Source organism: Acomys minous, assembly GCF_964271855.1.
Source record: "Acomys minous genome assembly, chromosome: 3".
Taxonomy (NCBI): domain Eukaryota; kingdom Metazoa; phylum Chordata; class Mammalia; order Rodentia; family Muridae; genus Acomys; species Acomys minous.
The window spans coordinates 45,232,380-45,254,771 of NC_140485.1; the positions used below are offsets into that span (position 1 = coordinate 45,232,380).

At 38.8% G+C, this 22,392-nt stretch overlaps 1 protein-coding gene across 1 annotated transcript in view; it reads left to right on the forward strand.

Annotated features, from left to right (window-relative positions):
• Positions 1-22,392, forward strand: part of TRIM44 (tripartite motif containing 44) — a 99,491-nt gene that overhangs the window by 40,646 nt on the left and 36,453 nt on the right. Inside the window, exon 4 of the mRNA XM_084774993.1 lies at positions 6,458-6,477. Coding sequence (XP_084631119.1) covers positions 6,458-6,477 — 20 coding nt within the window. The remainder of the gene's footprint in view (positions 1-6,457; positions 6,478-22,392) is intronic.

Here is a 22,392-nt window from a genome sequence, read left to right on the forward strand (position 1 = left end):
CAGAGAGTTAACAAGGTTTCCTTCCTGGGGTTTCAGTAAACTAGAACTCCTAGTAGATACAGACAAAAGAAAGCTTTTGGTCATACCTGCCTGTTCTAGAGTAAGTGCGTGAAGAGCTCACTGCTCATCAGCCCAGCTGGCACCATTGCAGTAGAGCTAGTGGGCTGAATATCTGTTGTCTATGCCCCCTACACTAACAAGTTATCTTTATTTTTCCTCTGAGCCGTTAGGCAGAATCAATACTTCCTACTTGTGACCTTTCTCTTCTCATTAGTAAGGCTCATTTGACATGCGCCTTCAGGTAGAACTCTAACTTTACTCCTGCCTGCTTTCTCAATAAGGAAGTACTAATAGCATTCCCTGTGGAGACTGTTTACAGAGCTCTATTTCCTATTACCTGTGTTAACAAGTCATTGGGTCTCTACTCCAAGATCATTGGATGGAAATTTGTGTTACACTTCTACCCTGTAGTAATGAGTTGGCACGTTTCCCTTTCCACAGCTAGCTCTGTGAGAACTAGAGTAGAGTCTTGTCATCTGAGTCAGGAAGAGGCATGTACACTAAGCTGAAATTTAAACCAGAGTTCACAAAAGTAATCCCAGATATAAGCATTTTGAACTTAACAGGTTGATAACCTGCTAAAATAGAAGGTTCTAAACAGGAAAAGCTAATTATAATACAACATAATATTTTCAGATTGTTCTTAGGTCCAGAATTACTGATTATACTGATAAAATCCCAACTATAAGGAAAAAAAGACGCATGACAGCACCAAGATGATGCAGATAATGGAATTATCAGACAAGACAGCTATCATAAAAATAGACATTTACAAACACTCTAGAAACAAGTGATATAGAAAAAGACCAAATGAGTATTATAAAATTTAAAAATACAAAAACAGACAAAGTTTAGTGGTAGAGCATTTACCTAGCATATGTTAGATAAACCATGGGTTCTATGCCCAGTATCACACAGACAGACACACAGAGACATGACAAAGAAGTCATTGGATGGGCGCTATAACAAATTGGAGACATCCAAAAAGAATTGGTAAATTTGAAGACAGTTTGGTAGTGATCCAGTTATCAAAAGATTGAAAAATAATTGAACTAAGTAAGCTTCAGGGGCTCATGAGACATAACAGAGATTTGGTGCACATATAATAAAGGGGCAAGAAAGAAATACTAAGCTAAAAAAGTCTGAAAAAATAATAATGATGACCAATATGAAGTTGGAAATGTAAACCTTCGAATTTAAGAAGTAGAGCAAACCCAAACAATATAAACTCCTAAGAAGTCCACACTGAGACATATCAAATTAGACTTCTAAAAGCTAATGGGAAGGGAAAATGCCTTGAATACAGCATTCATGAAAAGAAAATAGTTACAGAAAGCAGTAGTTTGATTGAACATGGAATGTATTCTTAGTTTACAGGTTTATATCTTACATGGCCTCAAAAATGATTCAAAGTTTTCAGCTAATTTAAATTGCTTTTGTTAAATGTATTTCTATATCTTTAGTTGTCAATATTATTGATTTAAGTTTTATTTTCCAGATTTATAAAAATACTTTTATGTACAACTCTTTCTTTGAGACAGGGTCTTGCTGTATTGCCCAGATGACCTCAAATTTCTGGTTCAAGCAGTCCTTTTGCCTCAGCCTTCCACGTAGTTGTAGCTTTAGATATGCTCACTGTCCCCAGCATACAAATAATTTTTAACCTTGCCAAATTTCCATGGTAGTTAGAGCTGTGGCTTAATAGATTATCTGTGGTTTTCTGCACCAGGAGTTGTGCCGTATATGACAGTTTTGCTCCTCCCTCTAAGCTCTATGCTTTTTTGTTTAAGTACAACAGCTAGAGCCACATAGGTGCATATGTGCGTGAGAGCGAGCACAAGAGAGAGAACATATAAAGGAGAGAGACTGTGAGAGAAAGGTGAGCCTAATTAAAAATAGAGTGATATGCTTGATGGGCCTGTTCTTATCTGTAATTCACAAACATTTCCATGTTATGCTTAGTGGATATGATTTGTTGTTGTTTTATTTGTTTGTTTTGTTTGAGATAGGGTCTTGTGTAGATCTGACTGGCTTCAGATTTGCCATGTGGCTGAGGATGACCTCTGAGTCTCTTGCCTCTATCTCCTAAGTGCTGAGTCACAGACATGGTCCACCTTGCTCGACTGTGTAGTGCCAGGGATGGGATGCAGAGATTTGTGCACATTAGACACACTGTCAACTGAATATATCCCTAACACTTCTGTCCAGTGTTTGAAAGAAGTTTTCTGAGTCTCAACTCAGATAATCCAAGATAACCCTAGAAAAAGTTTTTACAGAAAAAATTTAAAATAAAATGTGCATAGCTTAAGCACTTATTTTGACTTTAAAAATATACTAGCTTTGACTTTGAATCCAGGTGGTTTTAGAAAAATATGAGCTTGATAATTGAATTCGAATGTCACAGTCTCAGAACTAATTACGTCCACTATCATTTTAAACGCCTAGGTGGGACTAGGACACAGCTCAGTGGAAGTATTTACATATAGCATGTTAAGGCTCTGGGTTTGCTTCCCAGCACCTTGAGAATTCAGCAATAAATTATTATTCAAAATGTTTGGTGTTACTCTATAGTAAAGGAGATTGAATTCAAAGCAAGTTAAATGTACAATCTTAGATGTTGTAATTAATTTTTGTCATATTTTGCATGTTCCACCTATAATCAAAATTGTTACTGATTTTTGCCATCTCTAATGTGAAGCATTCAAATCAACAACTCTTGAGGACAGCAGTTTCTTTCTTATATTCATCTTTACTGTGTAACTTGTCATGAGGATTACAGTTTTACCTGAGTAAGCAGATTTGTGATTAAACTTGAATCTTGGTGAATCTTGTTTTCACTGGTAGAAGTAGAAAGGAAAGGTCACATTATAGTGCAGTGTCCTATCCACAGCACTCACAAAGGGATTTGGGAATATTGCTTTATCTAACAAGTCACTTTTAATATTTGTAACCAGAACTAATTTATAGTGGCAATAGAAATTTTTAATTCTGCTATATTTTTGTCTGAACTCTTATGTAATTGCTTACTATGTACTTATGCACCTTAGATAGGAACAAAACAGTTTCCTTTTCATATGGATGAAATCCAGTGACAGACACTATGTGATGCTGTCACCTCAATTTTCTTTGACTGCTAGCTGAGAAGATGAATTCCACAGATACAGAGATTAGAAAAGAGCATTACTCTCCCAGGCTCTCAGTGCGGATGCTTCTGAGACAGATCTGATCTTAAAGGAGTGCGCAGAATTAACAGGGCTTTCAGGATACAGGTGAGCAGTTAGGGTAGCAGGTCCAGCCATCTTTCAATAGCAAGTTCTAGTTATCTGCCCAGGGAAATCATCTAAATAGACTTTTACTTCATAAATGTGCTCGTTGATTCCATCCATTTGTTCATTCCTTCAATAGTGAAATCTTATTCTGCCTTCTACATACTTTGTAGTGGTGACTTTCTGAAAAGGTGGACACACAAAGAAAAACCTGTGCCTTAACCTTCCGCTCCTGTTCCCTAAGAAACAATATCAATTAGTAATTCAGAAGAATCTCAATAATGGCCTCCATTTGTTGAGTACTTACAAAATATCACATACTTGTTTAGAAAACTGAATCTTGGAAACGTTAACTACCAAAGATTTTAATGCTGACAGTAATGCGAAATTGTTCTTATAACTCGGAAATTCTACTCAGTCTTGTACAAGCCTTCCTATTTAACTCGGGTGTCTTGGATTCTAATTTACCACCCTTCTTCCTCAGCTTCACAAGTGCTAGAATTGAGGGTGTGTCATAAAAACCATACACAAAATCTCATCTCATAACCACTGCACCGAGGTGTGTGACTGAAGAGGACTTGCTTTAAATCAGGGGAGAACGTTTAGATGTATTTTTCTACAAGGTTCTTTTAGGTAGTTATGTTTAAATAGCCAAAGATAATTGAAAAATTGTATGGAGGTTTAATTGTGTCATAGTCATATAACTCGCGAAATTTAAAGTATATGGCTTTTCTTGCTGCATTATAGTACTCTTGAGATGTATAAGTGGTCAAAATGAAAAGAAATCTTCTGTTAACCCCACACCATCTTTCTACCACTTGCTCACATCTCTCCCATTGAAGTACAGATGATGGTGTCCTTATACTATTGCAAATCCTCCATAATCTGTTAAAAATGCCCTCTTTTTCAACCTCCAGTACATAGATTGATTAAGTAATATTCCAGGCTAGAGCTTCCTTTACAGGCTTACTCTTTGGTAATCTGCCTTTATCCTACTTGCACTCTTAACCCCACACTGCCTTAAGCCCCGCTCCCGCACTGCCCAAAACACATAGGCACACCTTCACTTTCTAGTTCCATAGAGCCCAAATTATGTCCCTCTCCCTCCCTTCCTTTATCTATGTTATCATCTACCTATTAATTAAATGGCTTTGTTGTTGTTGTGCCAATGTTCTTCCTTCCCGCCTATCAACTATCTATCTTGTTATTCCAATCTTCCGTCTACTTTTTACTGCTGTTAGCCTTGGAAAGTCCTGCTTATCCCAGGTATCAATATATATGTCATCTTCTCCCTTTTCCCCCCAAGGTTATTTGATAGAGCCTAGAATACTTAGTTTATTTTCTGGGTGCCTGAGCTCCTTGTTAGATCATTATCCTTAACACTTAAATGTATTGGGTTTTTTTTGTTTGTTTGTTTGTTTTTTTGTGATTCATACTGAGTTACTACTGATATTAACCAGCAACAAACATACATACATACATACATACATACATACATACATACATACATACATACATACATACATTTATGGTTGTTTTAGACAGGGTTTCTCCATGTAGGCTTGGCTATCCTAGACTCACTTTGTAGACCAGGCTAGCTTTGAACTCACAGAGATCCACCTGCCTCTGCCTCCCACATGCTAGGATTACAGATCAGTAACCTTCATTAACACTGTCCTCTCAGGTACTATGCTTAGCAATGTTGAGCATTATTTAATCCTCATATTTACCCTGATACAGAGACAGCTATTACCCCACTTTATAAATTAGTAACTGTAGAGCCAAGATTTGAACCCCAGAGAGTCTGGTTCCAGTTTATGTAAGTTGGAATCATTCATTTACTGATTCTCTGGGGAGTACAATCAGAAAATATAATCTCTATTGAAATCAACCCTAAATGACTGAAGATACTTTGTCATCAGAATAATAAATAAGCTGCCACGGGAAAGGCTTCAGAGTCATCTGAAAGTTGTCATTTTTTACAGAGGGAGGTGCCAAATAATCTGCTGTGTTGTTAACTGATAAAGTTAGGTCAAGAGAGTGAAGTACTTAGCAAAATAATGTACATTGATTTTTGCAGAATGAATAAGAAAAAGAGAAAAGGTATTGTTTGGGTAATGAATGAGGCAGGTTACCAAGTGCCCATACTACCCATTTATAGAAGGGGAAATCAAAGGCCATTTTAACCTATTAGCATGCCCCAATAGCACATACTCTTAAGTCTCAAAACTCAGGACTAAAATCTCTGTTTCCTGAGTCCCAGTTCAGAACCCTTTACATCTTAATATGCTGTATAGTAGAACCACTGTGTCTATATTTCAAGAAAATGTGCTAGACTAAGACAGAAATAAGTTTTTGAAGAAAACAGCTTGGTGCTTTTGGAGCTGGTCAGCTTTGCCCAAGATCTGCTGCTATTTTGGGATTCTCAGTTTGCTCAGAACTAAATACTGCCAGCCATAGAAATAAAAACAAGGCTATTATTTAGACCTCCTAGGCCTATGTGTTCACATTCCATGCTTGCAAGGGCAAATTGTCAGTTCATCTCTGCTGGGCAGTTTGAACGTAGGGCTATAATAGTCCTTCTTTTAGCTCTTAGACCAGCTGTTCTCAACCTGTGAGTCGTGACCCCTTTGGGGATCAAACGACTCTTTCACAGGGATTATATACCAGATATCCTGCATATCAGATATTTACATTCAATTCATAACAATAGCAAAATTACAGTTATGAAGTAGCAACAAAAATAGTTTTATGAAGCCGGGAGGTGGTGGCACATGCCTTTAATCCCAGCACTCGGGAGGCAGAGACCGGTGGATCCCTGTGAGATCTAGGCCAGCCTGGTCTACAGTGCGAGTCCAGGACAGCCAAGGCTATACAGAGAAACCCTGTCTTTAAAAACCAAAAAAAAAAAAAATGTTTTATGGTTGGGGTCACCACAACATGAGCTCTATTAAAGAGCCACAGCTTTAGAAAGGTTGAGAAGCACTGCCTTAGACATCTTCTGGTTTGTCTTTGTTAAAATAAATATACAACTTTGTTTTTGGTTTGGGCTTGAGGAGAGAAATGAAAGAAATCTAAACCAGTTTTTACCAACAATGATTTTCTAATACTATTTCCTTTTTGTTTTTCAGGGTGACGAGGAAGGACCCAGGTAAGATTACACTACCTGCTTGTCCATCCTAGAAGTGGAGTGACATTAGTGGCCTTCTAATGCCCCCTGAGATACAGACACGCAGGGGATGGCATAGAAAAGGGTTGTCTGTCTTAATCCAGGGCTTCAAAGCCTTCATTTGTAAGGCTTCCATCTCCTTCCCCATCTGTGTCATTTTCTGCCTGTAAACTTCAGATAAAAGTAGGCTTGAAAGTAAATAGTGACAAGGACTTTGCTTTGTTCTTTAGCACATTCAGAATACCTCACAAAGAAAAGCAGGCAATATTTGAATGGTAATTAGACTATCAGTTGGCCCTACTAAACTTACAGTGTTCTTTTTTTAATATAAATTGGATTTTGTGAATGTGCTCTACACTGTATATTATTTCTGTCACAAGGAATACTAAGTCATAGGTATATAAAATCATTGTTTACGTGGGGAAAGGCTTTTGTACTTCTCCTTTTTCCTCATGCCTCAGCTTTTGATTTTTGTTTTTCCTTTTGTTGTGTTTCTTTTGTTGTGAGGTTCTGATCAACAGAAAGTAACTTATAACTGGCACTATTGAACTCCTTTCTTAAGATGTTCCAAATGATATCTTGTCTCCCAGTCTTTTGGTACTACTTTTCATGAAAGCTCAGTTCCTCAGCTTCCACTTTAGAACTACAGGGAAATACCCAGCTGTGGTCAGCTGTGCTTCAAGCCAGAAACATCATGCTTTAACCTACCTCAGAGAATCCCTTGTAAACATTTTCAGGAGCAGGCTTATTCTGTATTATGGTTTCTTCCCTCCCTAGATCCTTCTCATCCTTTAGTCCTTCAAAATATGTCTATGGGAGCTAAAGAGAAATGACTACTCTTACATGGCAGCTCACAACCATTGTAATTCCAATCCCTGGGGATCTGATGCCCCCTTCTGGGCTTTGCGGCCTTCTCCTCACATAGGAGGCACATAAACTAATGCAAGCACTCAACATAAAATTTTTTTTAAATAAACATAAAAAATGTGTATGTTACCCTGCTGTGTATTAGGCATATGCTATACACTGTGTTACACACATAATGGTGACTAACGCATACATGGCACCTACTTTTATGTATTTAGAATCTAGACAGAGGTGAGCATGCAAAGCAGCAGTATGGAGGAAATGATGATAAGGGAAGTCTAAGTTGCTTGAGGAAATGATTGAACCATTGTCCGTTCTTTTAAAAAAAAAAAGAAAAAAAGAAAAGAAAAGAAGGGGCTGGGGAGAAAGGAAGGAAGGAAACAAAAAAAGATGATAGGGGAGGCCTAACAGAAAAGGTTATATATAGATGGGTCTAGAAGATGAGAAGGCAGGCAAAGGATGAGCATGGCTTAGTTTTAGGCAGAAGAAGTTTCTTGTATAAAAGCCATAAGCAAGAGAAAGTAGAAGATAAAAATGCACTGTGGTCATTTTTGGCCTTAGAAGCCTTCTTAGGGTATTTGTGCTATCCTGGAGTGGAAAGCCATTAAAGAATTTGAAACCACATGCCTATCATCCAGGAAGTAGAGGCAGAAAGATCAAGGGTTTAAGGCCAGCCTTGTTAGCCTAGGCTATATGAGACCATCTTAAAAAGCAAAAACAGTAGTGTAAACAAGAACAAAAAAACTGACCTGAACAGGTTTGCATTTTAGATGTCTCTGCTGTCTTCAGAGTGGAAAACAAACTGGAGGTAATCATAAGAAGCCTGGTTAAATTGACTAACTGGGTAGTTTTGTATTATGTTCAACACAATACATGTGGGTGAGCACTATATAAAGAAATTTATTAGCTTGCAGTTATGAAGGCTCTGGGCCATGGCACCGCTATCTCATTAGCTCTGGTGGGGACCTCATTGTACATGGCATCAGGGTAGCTTGACTGTGTACAGAAAAAAGGCTCAAGGGAGGTGTCAGCTCCCATTTTATTATTTTATTAGAACTAATCCAACTCCATAGACCTAAATTAATTCCTTCCTAGGATGGTGTTTCAGTCACTCAGTCCAAAGCCTCACCCTTTAAAGTTTACATTCTCTGGATATGGCCACACTGAGGACAGATGTTGACCATGTGAACCTTTCAGGGACAGGTTATATCTAAGCTATAACACTAGACTTGTAATGCTAGGATCCTGAAGCAGTGTTTTCTCTTAATTATTAACCACATTTTCACCATTTTGCACAGGTGTTTGGTTTGGACATCAAATTCTCTATGGCGCTTTGCCCCTTTATTCTCTGGCTCCTTGAAATCCAGGACAATCACAGATACAGACCTTCTTTCTGCTAAAGAGAATTCAAGCAAGACCATCCTAAAAGACAAGAACTTACTAGAAGTAATAGGAAGCTTGCATGGGGTAGCAAATGACATTTCTATCCTGTCAGAGCTTGATTAGGTTGAACATTTCCATTTTGTTATGGCCACATTCCAAAGTCACATTGATTAGAAGAGTATAAGATTGCATGCAGAGAAGTGTGAGAGACTAGATTGCAAGCTTAACTGCAGATACCAGCATGTCATTTTGACAAGGCATAGAGTTTCTTTACTAGTGTCTAAGCTGTCTCCCTCAACCCAGGCTGCCACAGATGTTAGCACGATTCTCTTGGACCAGGATTTGACAAAATCTTTTCAAGTAATATGTGCATTTGAGAACATGTTCTAAATTGGCAAAAAGAGGGGAGAGGATTCATATTTTCTTCTTAGCCATTACATTTATGCTTGTTGGTTTCATTTAGCTTATTTGTGTTGAACTACCATTTGGCTCAGTCTATAGCAATTAACACTTCAGGGCAGAGTGCCTTTGATCTAAATATTTTTTCTCACTTATGATACACACTTTATCATTTCAACAAGCCAAAGATAATTCCAAAGTTCTCTGTGTTGCTGATAGATGAGGTTTTGATGTGTAAAGGAAGACAGAAGGAAATGCAGGTCACTCTGCACAAAGAATGCCTAGAGAGACTTGGTCCCATATTCAGTCATCCTCTACCATGGAAGAAACAACAACAACAAATCCCGTATCCTGTGGAATAGAATTCCTTCCTCTCCATCAGCTGGAGTCTCCTTGCCTTCTTTCCTCTTGACTTTTGACTTTCTGGGCTGTTTGATATGAGATAGCCAGGTATTGTGCTGTTGTTTATGCCTGCTCCTCACCAACTTATATTACATAATTGTCTATCATATTAACAACAGTAGTCCTTGTAGCTATCCTGTACTAAAGTTTAATTATGTCCAAAGTGCTTTCTATACATTTTCATTTAACCTCATGCAAGTCTTGTGATGTAGTTATCCCATTTGTCAAATGAGAACATATAAATAATTTTCAGAGACACCACAAGGCTACTTAATAGTAAGTAGCAGAACTAGGAAGTAAGTCTGGTCTGTTTTCAGGGCTCATTTGAACTGTCTGCAGAAGGCATGCACAGAGCTCTTTGTGACCCTATGTGAAAGCCAAGAAAATTTACATACAATCCTCAGAGGATCATTTTGGTCTACTTCCTCTAACCTGGGAATTGTGACTCACTGACATATAGATGCTCTGGCCTACTTTCTTTGTCTTTTGTTTTTGTTTTCCTAGACAAGGTTTCTCTGTGTAGTGTTGGCTGTTCTGGACTCACTTTGTAGACCAGGATGGCCTCAAACTCACAGAGCTCTGTCTGCTTCTGCCTCGGCCTCGGCCTCTGCTGCCTCTGCTGCCTCTGCCTCTGACCCTGACCCTGACCCCTGAGCCCTGAGCCCTGACCTCTGACCCTGACCTCTGCCTCCCTGAGAGCTGGGATTACAAGCAGCGTGCACTACCACGCCTGGCTGCTATGGCCTATTTCTAACAGCAATTTCTCCTTAGCTACTATGCTTATCCAGGGCTATCTATGTAATCCTCACATATCTCCTGAGCACCAACACCAAAAGGATTCTCTAGGGAGCTTAGTCAAGCCTCTGATTGACACCACAGGATACTTGCTTGTTGCTCGCTGTGTAGTAGCTACTCCTCAAATCATGATACACACTCACATGGCTGGCAAGGACTCTCAGAGGGCACAGTACAGCAAAATCTTAATATGTACAATGTGGATACTAACGACTGTGTCGTCATCTTGTACGAAGGTGTCTTTGAAGCCCAGAATGATTATTTCTTCTTCAAGCAAAAAAAGCAATTTACACTTTCAGCAGCAAATTTCTGCCTTCTCTGTACTATTATGGGAGATCTTGTGTTCATTGCCTCACAGATTGGCTCCTTCTCTACCCCTGCTGAAGCCTGCTGAGAAGTAATATATATTTGAGGAGCGGAGGTGGCAGTATGATCCGCTGGTGTGAAAGCAATTGTTTTGTGGGAGGCGGTGAGAAAGAGAAAAAGACCCTTAAACTCTTGTGTTCAGAGGGAAAGGAGCAAGATCAGGATTAAATTTGATTTGCTTATGGGGTTTTTTGGTTGTTTTTCTTTTTAAACTAAGAGGAAAATGGCTTTTTAATAGAATCAGCAATACAGGGAACTTCTGTAGAATTTTCATCTTCAAAGTCGGCTGTTATTCAGGCATAAAGTGAGATCATTGTGAATGTGACCCATGCTGATTGTGTGATCAAACAGGAAGCATGTTTGGAAAGAATAAGAGCAGAAGGCATTGACCTTCCTTTCTTCTAGTCTCTTTTGTGCCTGTGACCAATGATGTGACCTTGGTCAGGTCATTTAACCTTGTCTACTGTTATTTCTATGTAAATACTAGCCTCCCTATCCCACCTTTACCACCTTTGTGTTAGTCCTTTTTCTATTGCTGCAACCAAAAACCTGAGATAAATAAAGGGAAGAAAGTTATTTTTTCCTCTCACAGTTTCAGAGACTTTAACCTATGGTCATTGGCTGCCTAGTCCTTGGACCTGTGACAAGACAGTACATCATGGTAGGTAGTAAATACTAAAAGTGGCTAGGAGACAAAATATAGGACAGCCAAAATCTCAGTGGCTTTTCAAGGCAAACTCCTATAACCTGGTTTTTCAGCAGGCCTTCCAAAAATGCATTGCCTCCCAGAGTTGGCAGTCAAGTCTCTAGAATGCAGTCTTCGGGGAACATTTATTAATTTCAGTTGTGTGTTCTAACTAGTAGTTTTTAAAGTTGTAAAACTCAGTTTTGTTTCTTTAGTAACAATAATGGTTAGAGAAGAGGAGGCCATGGGCCTTGGGGATATGAGGACAAATATTTATAATTTTTGTATTTACAAAGGTCTCAAAGTCTAGTTTGAGAGACTAACTAGACAATTGTATTATCGTATTTAATTGCAACATAATAATTATCATTAAGATATGTAAAGAAACATTAATTAAGTGCTAACTATGTGAATATATTTTAAATATTTAGATATATTAAATCATTTATTGCTCACAATAGCCCTAATAACTAGTTTATATATTATCTTCATTTTTCATCTCAGATCTTAGATGAAAAATGAGTGTCAGAGAAGTTACACATTTATGAGATCAGAGAGCTCAAAAAAACAAAAAGACAGCCTCTAAGCTCAAGTGGTTTGCCTCCAGAGTATAAGCTACACTTTGGCATGATAATAATCCTAGAGGGTAAGTGTGCTGAGTGTAGAGTGCTGCATTGCTAACTCAAAGAACTCTTCTGTGTCTTGACAGATGGGTAGCGGTGGGCATTTTCTAATGTAAAGAATGGAGATAGTCATCCAAGCAGAGAAACCAACAAATAAGGGTTCAGCAGTATGGGGATTCATGTGCTATGTGGGGACTAGCAAATGACTCCACGATTGGACTCCAGGACATAAGCATAGTTCAGCTTGTAAAGTGCCCGGGATGCTGTGTTGAGGCATCAAAAGGTTTAGACATTTGCTGTTATATATTACTTCATGAAGCCAAGATTTCCTGTTTTTCCAGTCATATCTCGTAATTTGTTATACATCGTAAACTGTTAATTTTTAATGCCTCTGTTTCTCCATCAGGCTGTAACATCTGGGCCAGTGGGATGGCTCAGCTGGTAAAAGAGCTTGCCACCAAGCATAATGGCCTAATTCACATGATAGAAGTAGAGAACCACCAACACATGCTATGACCTCCACATTCGTACTCTGGTGCACAGGTGCCATGTACGTGCATACAAAATACACATGTAAATTTTAAAACTTGACATCTGATTATATTTAACAAATAACTTGAAGCATAAAAAGCATTCTTTTTTATCTTTTTACATGGAAAAATAAGAAACTGAGGTAAAATGTTTGTCGGAGGACTAGAGTTCTGTCTTCCTCTAATTTAAAATAGTTTGAAAAATACTTATCTAGTTCCTTTCAAGTTAATGGAGAAAGGCAATCCTAATGCACCAACATTTTCCAAATGGAGAGAATAGATATTTTACTTGAAAACTAGCCAAAGAAATTGGTGTGAAAGGATGCTATGTTGGTGTTCTGTTAGAATTGATGCTAAGGAGTCTGACTGTGGCCTTACTCTCTTCTTTGTTGTTTGTCTTCCTAGCCATCATCTTCTGGTCCTTAGCAGAGTAAATTTTAGGAAGTCAAACCTCTAGCATCTTTATAACGAATAACTATATTTGGTGGCCTTACTATGTCCCCCTCACCTGTGGGCAGCCATAGCAAAATTGTTTATTTTTACAAGAAACCTGCTAGTTAGTCTCAAGTGCCTTCTTGCTTCTTCTCAGTGAGAGAAAGGCAGGAGGTACCATGTTTTCCCACCTTCTAAGGTTCTTTTGCTGTCTGTCTTTTCCTCTTCTTCTTCTCCTCCTCCTCCTTCTTTCTTCTTCTTTCTTCTGGTAGAAGTGGGGATGTGGGGGCAATAGAAACAAACTTTCAATAGGCATCCACATGCTAGGAACACATACTAGTGGGTTTTGTTCTGTCTTTCTTCCTTCTTTTTTTCCTTTCTATTTTGAGGTGATAGATGAGATTTAGAGTCACTAAGTAGAAGTTTCCTTAACTTTAGAACTGTAAGGAAGTGATTTCAAAGAAAGACAAAACTGATATAATATATGGTATCTCAACTGGTGACACTTTTTAGCATGGACCAAAGTGCACTTGTTTAGATACCCTAAGCGTGAATGGTTACAGATTCGTGAAAGAAATATTTTCTTATTCATAAGCAGGGGTTTCAGGGGGAAAGCCCCACCTTCTTGTATAAACGCTCCACTCCCTCAAGTCTTCCGTATCACTACCAGTCCTCTGTAGGTTGCAACGTGGTTGTAAATTGAAAAGCATTTTGTTTCCTTGGTGACTACATGTCTCCTTACACTCTGGTTCTATCAATTCTATTTAAAGGAAAGTGAGATTGAGCATGAGAAAAACAGCACAGAGAGGGAGGAGCTGACAGAATTTCAAGGAAGCCAGGCAGGGAAAGTAGCATTTTTCAGCTCTGTCTGTTAGATGCATCTTGATCTAGGTGCTGTGGGGCAATGCGGTATTTTATCTGTCCTGGAGGTGCTGTCACTCAGACAAGTATAAAGTGACCAAGATGTCAGCTTTGTCCTATCTTTAAGAGGTGTCCAGGATTGGTAGCTAACCAGCAACAGCAGTGAGACTTCCTGATACCAGGATCATTGAATGGGAGCTAGGCCTGTGTAATCTCAGCTGTTAAAGTCACTCTTAGAATTGTAGTTATGCTGACCACCCTTATGTATATGGTGACCTTGATACTATAAGAAGCAGAGTGATTGATCTGTGCTCATACAGTTAGGAAGTAATATCACTAGGATTGTAATCCGGACCTAGTCTTAAAGTTCTAACGTCCAGCTTTATACTGCAGTCCCTTTGTCAGGAGACAGGAGATTTAGATCCTACAACTTGTCGGCTGGGCTAAGTAAAGCTGATGGGTTGGATTATAAAAGTCAACAGGAGTCAGCCCTTTACCAGAATTTTCCTTTGTCAAATACAAAGAAGCAGTTTGAGGAAAAAAAAAAGTTGAGATTAGGTTTGCCAAGGAAGAACTTGAGGGAGAATAAACAGGAACTTTGGTTACCCTAGACAGGTAAGCATTAGTTTACTCCCTGGCTTTTGTGGAGCCAGCAACTGCCATTGCCTCTTTTGAAAGAGCCACTGTTCACCCAGTGGCAGGTGCAGGCCAACTGTTGCCATGACAACCACAGGAGAAGCAAGTAGTTTAATTCCAGAACTGATAATTAACTAGGGGGGTGGAGTGGGGGTGGGGAAGAAATCGGGGCAATAATTGTTGTCAGTGAGAAAACTTAGCAATTACTGGCAAGCAGTGTAGATGCAAAGGCCAGGCACAGATGCTCCAATCCAGCATGCTCCTAACATCCAGCATTCATCCCCTCTGCTTGGGAATTTTGATCAACTAAAAGTAAGGGTCATGTTCCCCAGACAACTGAGTCTCTGTGAATAACATGGGGAAAGAAGAATGTTACATAGGCTGGGGAAAGAAACTCAGGAGAGCATATAAATGAGTACCTCAGAGACACCACCCAGCCAGAAGCAGTTCAGAAATACTGTTAAAGTCTGAAGGGTGGGAGCCACAAAACTGTTTCTTAAGAGTTTCTTCCTCTGTAGTTAGGAAGGAGAAATGGTTTTTTTAGAAAATAAAAGAATTTGTCAAAGTGATCAACTTAGATACTTGATCAAGATATTATCAATTCTTTAGAGGCTGCATTAATGAAAGCATCCCATCACACACATTGAACTGGTATCTGCCTTGTTTCTTCTTACATCCTAGGAAAAAGACAGTTTTTAATCTTCATAGCAAATACAGAAATGTTGAGTACTTTAAAGCAAGTTATAGAACTTGAACTGAATTCTATTGCCCTGTTAAGTTTACTTAGACCACCCTGTTGGGAGTTCATGGTCCCAATCTAAAAACAAAAAACAAAGACAGTCTTAAGTAAACTAATCATCATCAATCATCATCATCATCATCATCATCATCATCATCTATTTGTGTGTGTGTGTGTGTCTGTGTGTGAATATGTTTACATCTGTGGATTCCAGCAGTTGACATTAATCATCTTCCTAATTCTCCTAATTTTTTTCAAAATTCTAGTTTTTTAATACTTTATTTTTAACAAGTGGATAATAGTGTTTATTGTGTGTTGCAGCTATTCAGATTATCCCCATAAAAAGACAGATATTCTCAAACTCTAGCATTCTGATGTTGAAAGTCTTTCCTTGCTAAAGTATTAAAGTATAAGTTTTCTGTTACTAAAGTGCATCATTTTCACCCCCTCCTCCAACTCCTTCTATCTGCCCCTCAAATTCATGACCACTTCCTTATTATTGTTATGTATGTGTGTTCAAATGTACATGTGTGTACATATGTTTAGGGTGTACCACTTGGGATTGGATAACCTATCGGGGGCTCATCTCTGGAGAAAATGTATTCTCTCTCAGCAGCCATTGCCTATAGCTCTTCATCAAGGGGTGGCCTTTAAATTTTCTTTTATCCCTGTTGGCATGTCCACTGGTATTGTCGTTTTGAAGGTCATGTTTAGCAACCATGTTTTTGAGATATCATGGGTGCAGCTTTCCTATAATGTTTAAAGATACTAGCTCACAACAGGCATTGTGGTCCCCTGATGCAGAGACTCTTTCTGCCCCACCCCCTTCCACAATATTCCCTGAGACTTAGGTGAGGGATTGCTTTATAGAAGAACCAATTGGGGCTGGGCACTCCACAGCCACGTATTCTTCACATTTTGGCCAGGTGTGGATCTCTGCTAATAGTCTATAACTGCTGCAGAAAGAAGTTCCTTTGATCAGGGCGAAGAGCTACATTTATTTGTGGATATAAGTATTTAGAATACAGAGTAGATAGTAGATAGTATACTGGTTTAGGAAAGAGGCAGTAGCAGGTTCTCTTCTAGGTTCTATAACCTCTTCAGGCACAGATAGGTAGCGAGATTTAGAACACTGAGACATGGATTCTTTCCTACTTAGCTGGCCTTAGCTCCAATTAGACAACCCACGAAATAAAAGTGCCACTATTGTACCATTTTTGTGGGTTCCAAGCATCAACCTCCAGTTGTCAGCAGGTACCTTTACCTACTGAGCCATCTCTCTGGCCCCTCCAACTTACTTTTTGAACTGTTCTCTCACTGAAGCTGGAGCTCCCCATCTGGGTTAAACGTGATGGTCAGCAAGCCTGCATTATCTGTCTCACAATCCACCTCTGTATACGGGGTTTCAGATACACATTATGCCCTCTTATAAAGCAGTGCTGGGGATCCAGACTCAGGTCCTCATGCTTATGCAGCAAGCATTTTACCCACTTAGCCATTATCCAGTCCTCGAAATAGTATTACTTTTTAAGTTATAAAATTGTCATCTGGGCGCTGTGATGCACATGTGTAATCCCAGCACTCTGGGAGGCAAAGGCAGGTAGATCTCTGCGAGTTCGAGGACAGCCGGATCTATAAAGTGAGCCCAGGACACTCAGGGCTACACAGAGAAGCCCTGTCTGGAAACAGCTGCCCCTCCCAAAAAAAGTCTGCTTATGCAATATTGATGAATGTTCTGTTGTTGAGCCTGGCTCCTTTATAAATGAGGATTAGTCCCAATTCCTGATCTTATAAGTATGAGTGCTATGGTTTGTTTGGTTTTTATTTTTCTAAATTGTTTCTGTAGCTCATGCTGGTCCAAAGCTATTTTAAATAATCTGTTTAACTAAACGTCATGGTGAATGTGTTTTTTATAAGAAAGATGCTATAGTATATAACAAGTTTTCTTATATTTCTCTTGTGTATGCACATACATTGTATGTTTGTTTTATTTTAAACCAGCAGAGTATTATAAGAGGAAGAGAAACAGCATTAATTTAGTATTTGTAGAGTATCCATCTTGTTGTAATATTGTTGCTAGGCGTACATTATGAACAAAATATTTAAGTCTGGCTAGAGATGTAGCTCAGTTAGTAAAGTCTTAGCTGCAGATATGTGGAGCCCAGGTTTAACCTCCAGCAGCACAGAAATGGCATAATTCCAATGTTGGGAAAGTGGAGACAGCAAGAACAGAAACCCAAGTTTAGTCTCAGCCTCTGCTCTATGGGGTAGCATGGGCTATATGGGACCTTATCTTATAAAGAAAGGGAAAAAAGAGGCAAGGAAAGAGGGGGGAAAAGAAAAGAGAGGTATGGAAAAGGACAGAGACACAGAGAAGAGAAAATGGTAACATTTAAGTCCTCATATTCTGGAATTTCAAGTACTGGTTTAGGAATGTGTGTGCGTTTTTAGGAGCCTGTTTGTCCTTTTAATACCTATTATAGAATACAAAGATTTCTCAGTCTTTCTGCCTGGCAGGAAAATATGGAGCATAGCGTGATAACTATGAAACTGTGAGATTACCCAAAATTTTCCAGAACTTTGGCAAACTAGTAAGTTAATGTGCATATGAAAAAATATCAGAATTTAGGAATTCAGCTGACTCATAATTATGCTGGAAAATGTAATTTTCCTGTAAATAGGGAGGGGAAATGTCATTAATGTGCTGATCAGTAAAAACAGTGTAACCTTGCTTTTGAATGTGGTAGGAGTCATGGTCCAGAAGGCCATTGAGTAGTTCTTGGTCCTTTGTTCAAAAATTTAATTAATTAACAATATCTGGAAGTACAGATAAGCAAACCAGAATAAAGGCAGAAGAAAGTTGTGACCATCATCTAAATCTCAGTGAGCCATTTATCCTATTTTTTGTTTATCAAGTTGTTTAACAGATTTCATCAAATGTCTACCCTGTGCCACATGCTGCTAGCTAGGTATTGGATCTTAGTAGAAAATAAAACTGTACACAGTCCTTGTAGTAGCCAGTCTCTTGACTATATTAGCCTATGGTCTTGTCTGTGTTTCTTTTCTTCTGTTAGCTCAAAACTCTACAAACCTAGAGAATCATCAGACCACTGAAAAGACCAATGTCGCATGCATCTACAAGTAGAAATCCCCCAACCCAGGGCTTCCCAAGTGTATCAGACTGACTGTGAACTGTATTGTTAACTTGATCTTCTAAACTCAGTTCCATATTCCAGTATTAAGTTTGGCAAATGCTGCCTATTTCCCTAACTTTTGGAGTTCCACAGATCCCATGGTATAACTAAAACAGAATGTTCTGTGATAGTAAGGGGTGTTTCCTTTGTTTAACCTAGCTTTTCCATACCTGATCAGAGGGCACCTTTCCCACAGAATACCCTTCGTAAGCAGTGTTCTTCTAGATGCGCTGTGGGCATTCTGTTCATTCTCCACTGCATGTTGCTAATGATTTGCCATACAGGAAGAGGGTGTAAAAGATGTAGTGACCCCTATCTTCATGCTGTATTTTGCTTCAAAATACTGGGATTTATTCACCATTTCACTGCTATTAACATATTTTCTTTCCACCACAATTGAAAATGTAAATATCAAGTGTACAGATGATGAAGCTACTAATTCCTAGGAGAAGGTGACCTAGAAAGGACTGCTGAGAGTTTTTAAAAATCATTTTTATTCATTTTAAAGACAATAATAATTAATTTCTATTCATCTAAAATGACATATATATGGTTTTTTGTCTTCATTTTATTACCACTGTAATCTTCTTTTTTTCTACTTACGTATTTGTTTTGATTTTTGGTGTGATAAGGTGAGATCTTGCTCTGTAATAGTCCAGGTTGTCCTTGAACTCAGGATCCTTCTGCCACAACCCCCAAGTGGTAGGAATATCCTGCCACATATGGTCTCCTCTCTTATTTTTTACAATAGCAGAGCTGTGGTGCTACTGAATCCCAGATATCTAGCATGTTGGCTAGCACCAAGATACTCAGATGCTAGTTACATGCACAAATGCATGACAGCAGCAAAGGCACGTTACTAATATAAAGCAACACTCTGCTGTGGTTTTGTTTTGTTTGTTTGTTTGTTTGTTTCAGTTAAAGTCAATGTTTTAAAACAAGCTTATCCTTTGATCTCATGATAGTGTCCTTGTCCATGTGGAAGATAACAAGAGTGTCTCACACTGACAAGAGCCTCTCCAAAAAAAGAAGTGTCTTGCAAACTATCAAGTGCTGTATCTGATGACTAGTCATGAGTTTTGTTTGTTTTTCACTAAAGGTCATGAAAATGCTCACTATTCAGTATGTCAGAAGTTTCCCTATTATGGCTAGGCTTAAATGACAAATAGATTTTTACCCCAATATCTCAGGCTTCTGACTTGCAGGCCAACAGACAAGACAGTGAAATCAGAAAGGTCTACAGTAGAACTTGCCTGCCTTGTAGTTTTTTCATGTCATATATAGAAGCAGTAGTTACTTTGTGTATAGTAAGGATTGAGTAAGATAATACATGTGAAAGGTTGTTTATAAGAAAACCCATCAGAAACAATATTTTGTACTTTTTAAAAATGTAAAGTGCTAAACAGAAGAAATAAGATTGGATCATAGCAAGTCTTTTTGTCATGGTATTTGTGAAAACTTGACTATATTGGCAACCTCAGATTCAAGGATAAGTTAACCAGAGCTAAAAGAGAAACAAGGAATGACCTTGCTGTATCGCCTTTACAGTTTACAGGCTCTTCACAAACATCTCGTGTCCTTATTCTGTCAGTCATGGGAGGTGGTTTTGCTGTCCCATGTATTAGGCAGGTGATTAAACTGAATAAAGAATGGCTTGTCCAATGTTGCTCAGCTGGAGCTGCAAGTGTTAAGAGGACTTAAAAGGAAGGGCTTCTTCTATATTACATGTCTTTGTTCCAGAACTGGGTTTGTTAAAAACATGGCCCTATTTTCTTGTTTCCCAAATGCTTATATCCTTGACTCTGCTTTCTTAGAAAATGGTGACATCATAGGTCAGGGCAGCAGTTATCCTCCTCATCTCTACTGTCTTTACATCCCACAGCCACTTCATTGACAGACCCCGACAGAGTTATTCTCAAGTGCATGTCAAATACAAAAACTTTCTCCAACTCCAAGTTTCCATCCTGGTCCAGGATATATAATTTCTCTCCGAGAATTCTGCTGTTGTTGCCCCTCTCTTCCCTCTCCTCAGCACTTCACCCTCATGTTGGTCATTTACCCCGCTGAACACTTTAAGTCGCACTCATTCCTTACTCTTTTCAACAGATGAGCAATTCTTTCTTATATCATGTCCTTTGTGCGCCTGTCTCCTCTGTCAGGTTCTGTCTCGCTGAATGGTCAGTCGTCCCTGGATGCTCATGTGCTTTGTTCTTTTCCTTTATCCGGGCCTTCTGAGACACTGCTTCTTAGGAACTTTATTCCTTATCCTGCTTTGGTTTTCTGTAAAAACCCAGTGCCACATGAAAATGGGTTCTACATTTGATTCGTTTTCAGAAAGGACTTGACACTAAGTTGTGGTGCTTTTTGTTTTTATTCTTAATTGCCTTTTCACCGGTATCCTGTAGAACAAAATAGCCAGTCAGTACATTTTTAAATGAATAAGTTGTTTTGCAAATTGTGTTTTGTAAGTAGAAAACTTTGGTTTGGAATAGGAAGATATTAAGTTCCCTCAATTATAATCAGTCGCCATGTGTAGAATATATTCCTTCAGCTGTTACTCATGAGCCTGCTTCTGTTGTCCACAAACTGTGGGTAGCAAGGTGCTAGCCGCTAGGGATGGAAAGTTAAAAGAGTAAATGTTTGAGATTTGGGAAAATAGTAAGATGTCTAGATATAGAAGAGAAAACCTTAATGTGACTTAGCCTGGACTCCCTTTAGAAAGCACTGTAAGGGAAAATCACTCAATCTATTTCATCAGCATTGTTCTACTCACTACTCCCAGCAACCAACTGGCAGAGGCTCTCCTCAGATGGTGTCAGAGTCCTGGCATAGCGCCTGGATTCATCCTTACAGTATCAGCTCAAGAACAATTGCCTCTGCCATATGGTTGGTCTCCAGATGGTTGGAAGAAATGCTATGCACCATAATTACTGCTAACAACCAAGTAATATTAAAGCATCTTGGGCCGCTCACTTGCGCAGGACTGTCATAATAATAGGAAAGTATGTTGTTTGGTTTTTGTTTCAGGACAATTCTAGATTGTGCTTACATAAACACATACTACCATCCTTCAAGTCAGATCTATCTTGTTGCTGTTTAGAAAGAAAGCTGTGATCTCATGATCTACCAAACTGACTTGAAGAAACTGCCCTCCTGTTGTAAGCACCATGTGCCCATGTTTATAAAACTCCCTTCCAAGACTTATACCTTCTGCCATCCTCTGTGGTGGCTTTAATGGATTCAGTCACCCTTTCTGCATACATTATCTAAGAAGATACGTGCTTATTCTTTGACTGATGTGTGTGTTTCTTTATAAACATTTCTTTCTCAGTAGAAACTGATGGATAGTGTAGTAACAAGTTCTGGCTTCTGTAAGTTGTATGATTCTGGTAGCCTAGATTTTGCAACAATGAAGTTCTCACCCCAGATAAGTAAGACCTAATCATAAGTGTGCTGTGGTTTACACTGCAAGAATAGAGGGTCAATTTTTTTTTTTAATGAAGTGAAAGGACTGGACTGTTCTAAGCGCCTTACTTGCCGTGGGCTCTCCTCTCAAGTTGATGGGTAGAGGTTGGGGGAGGGCTCTTAACCTGCTTCTGAGATAGCCAGATGGGTGAAACAAGTCACTGTAGCAGAAGCAACTCAGTAAAGAGACAGTGGCTCTGAGGCTGAAGGCTGAAGGTGTCATGCCTGCATATCTGTATCTTCGTTCTTTAGTTCTTTAATTTGTTCTTTCTTTCCTTCCTTTCTTTTGTTTTTTCTTTCTTTTCTTTCTTTTGTTAGTTTTTCCACAACCAAAATAAGTAAAATTTCAACAGAATTAGAGCTAGAAAAACATTTATAATAAGTACATAAAATGTATTCAATACTGAAAGTGTAAAGTTTTTTTTTTTTTGGTTATTTATTTTATTTTATATGCATTGGTGTCTTGCCTGCATGCATGTCTTCATGAGGGTGCCAGATCGCTGGAACTACAGTTACAGAC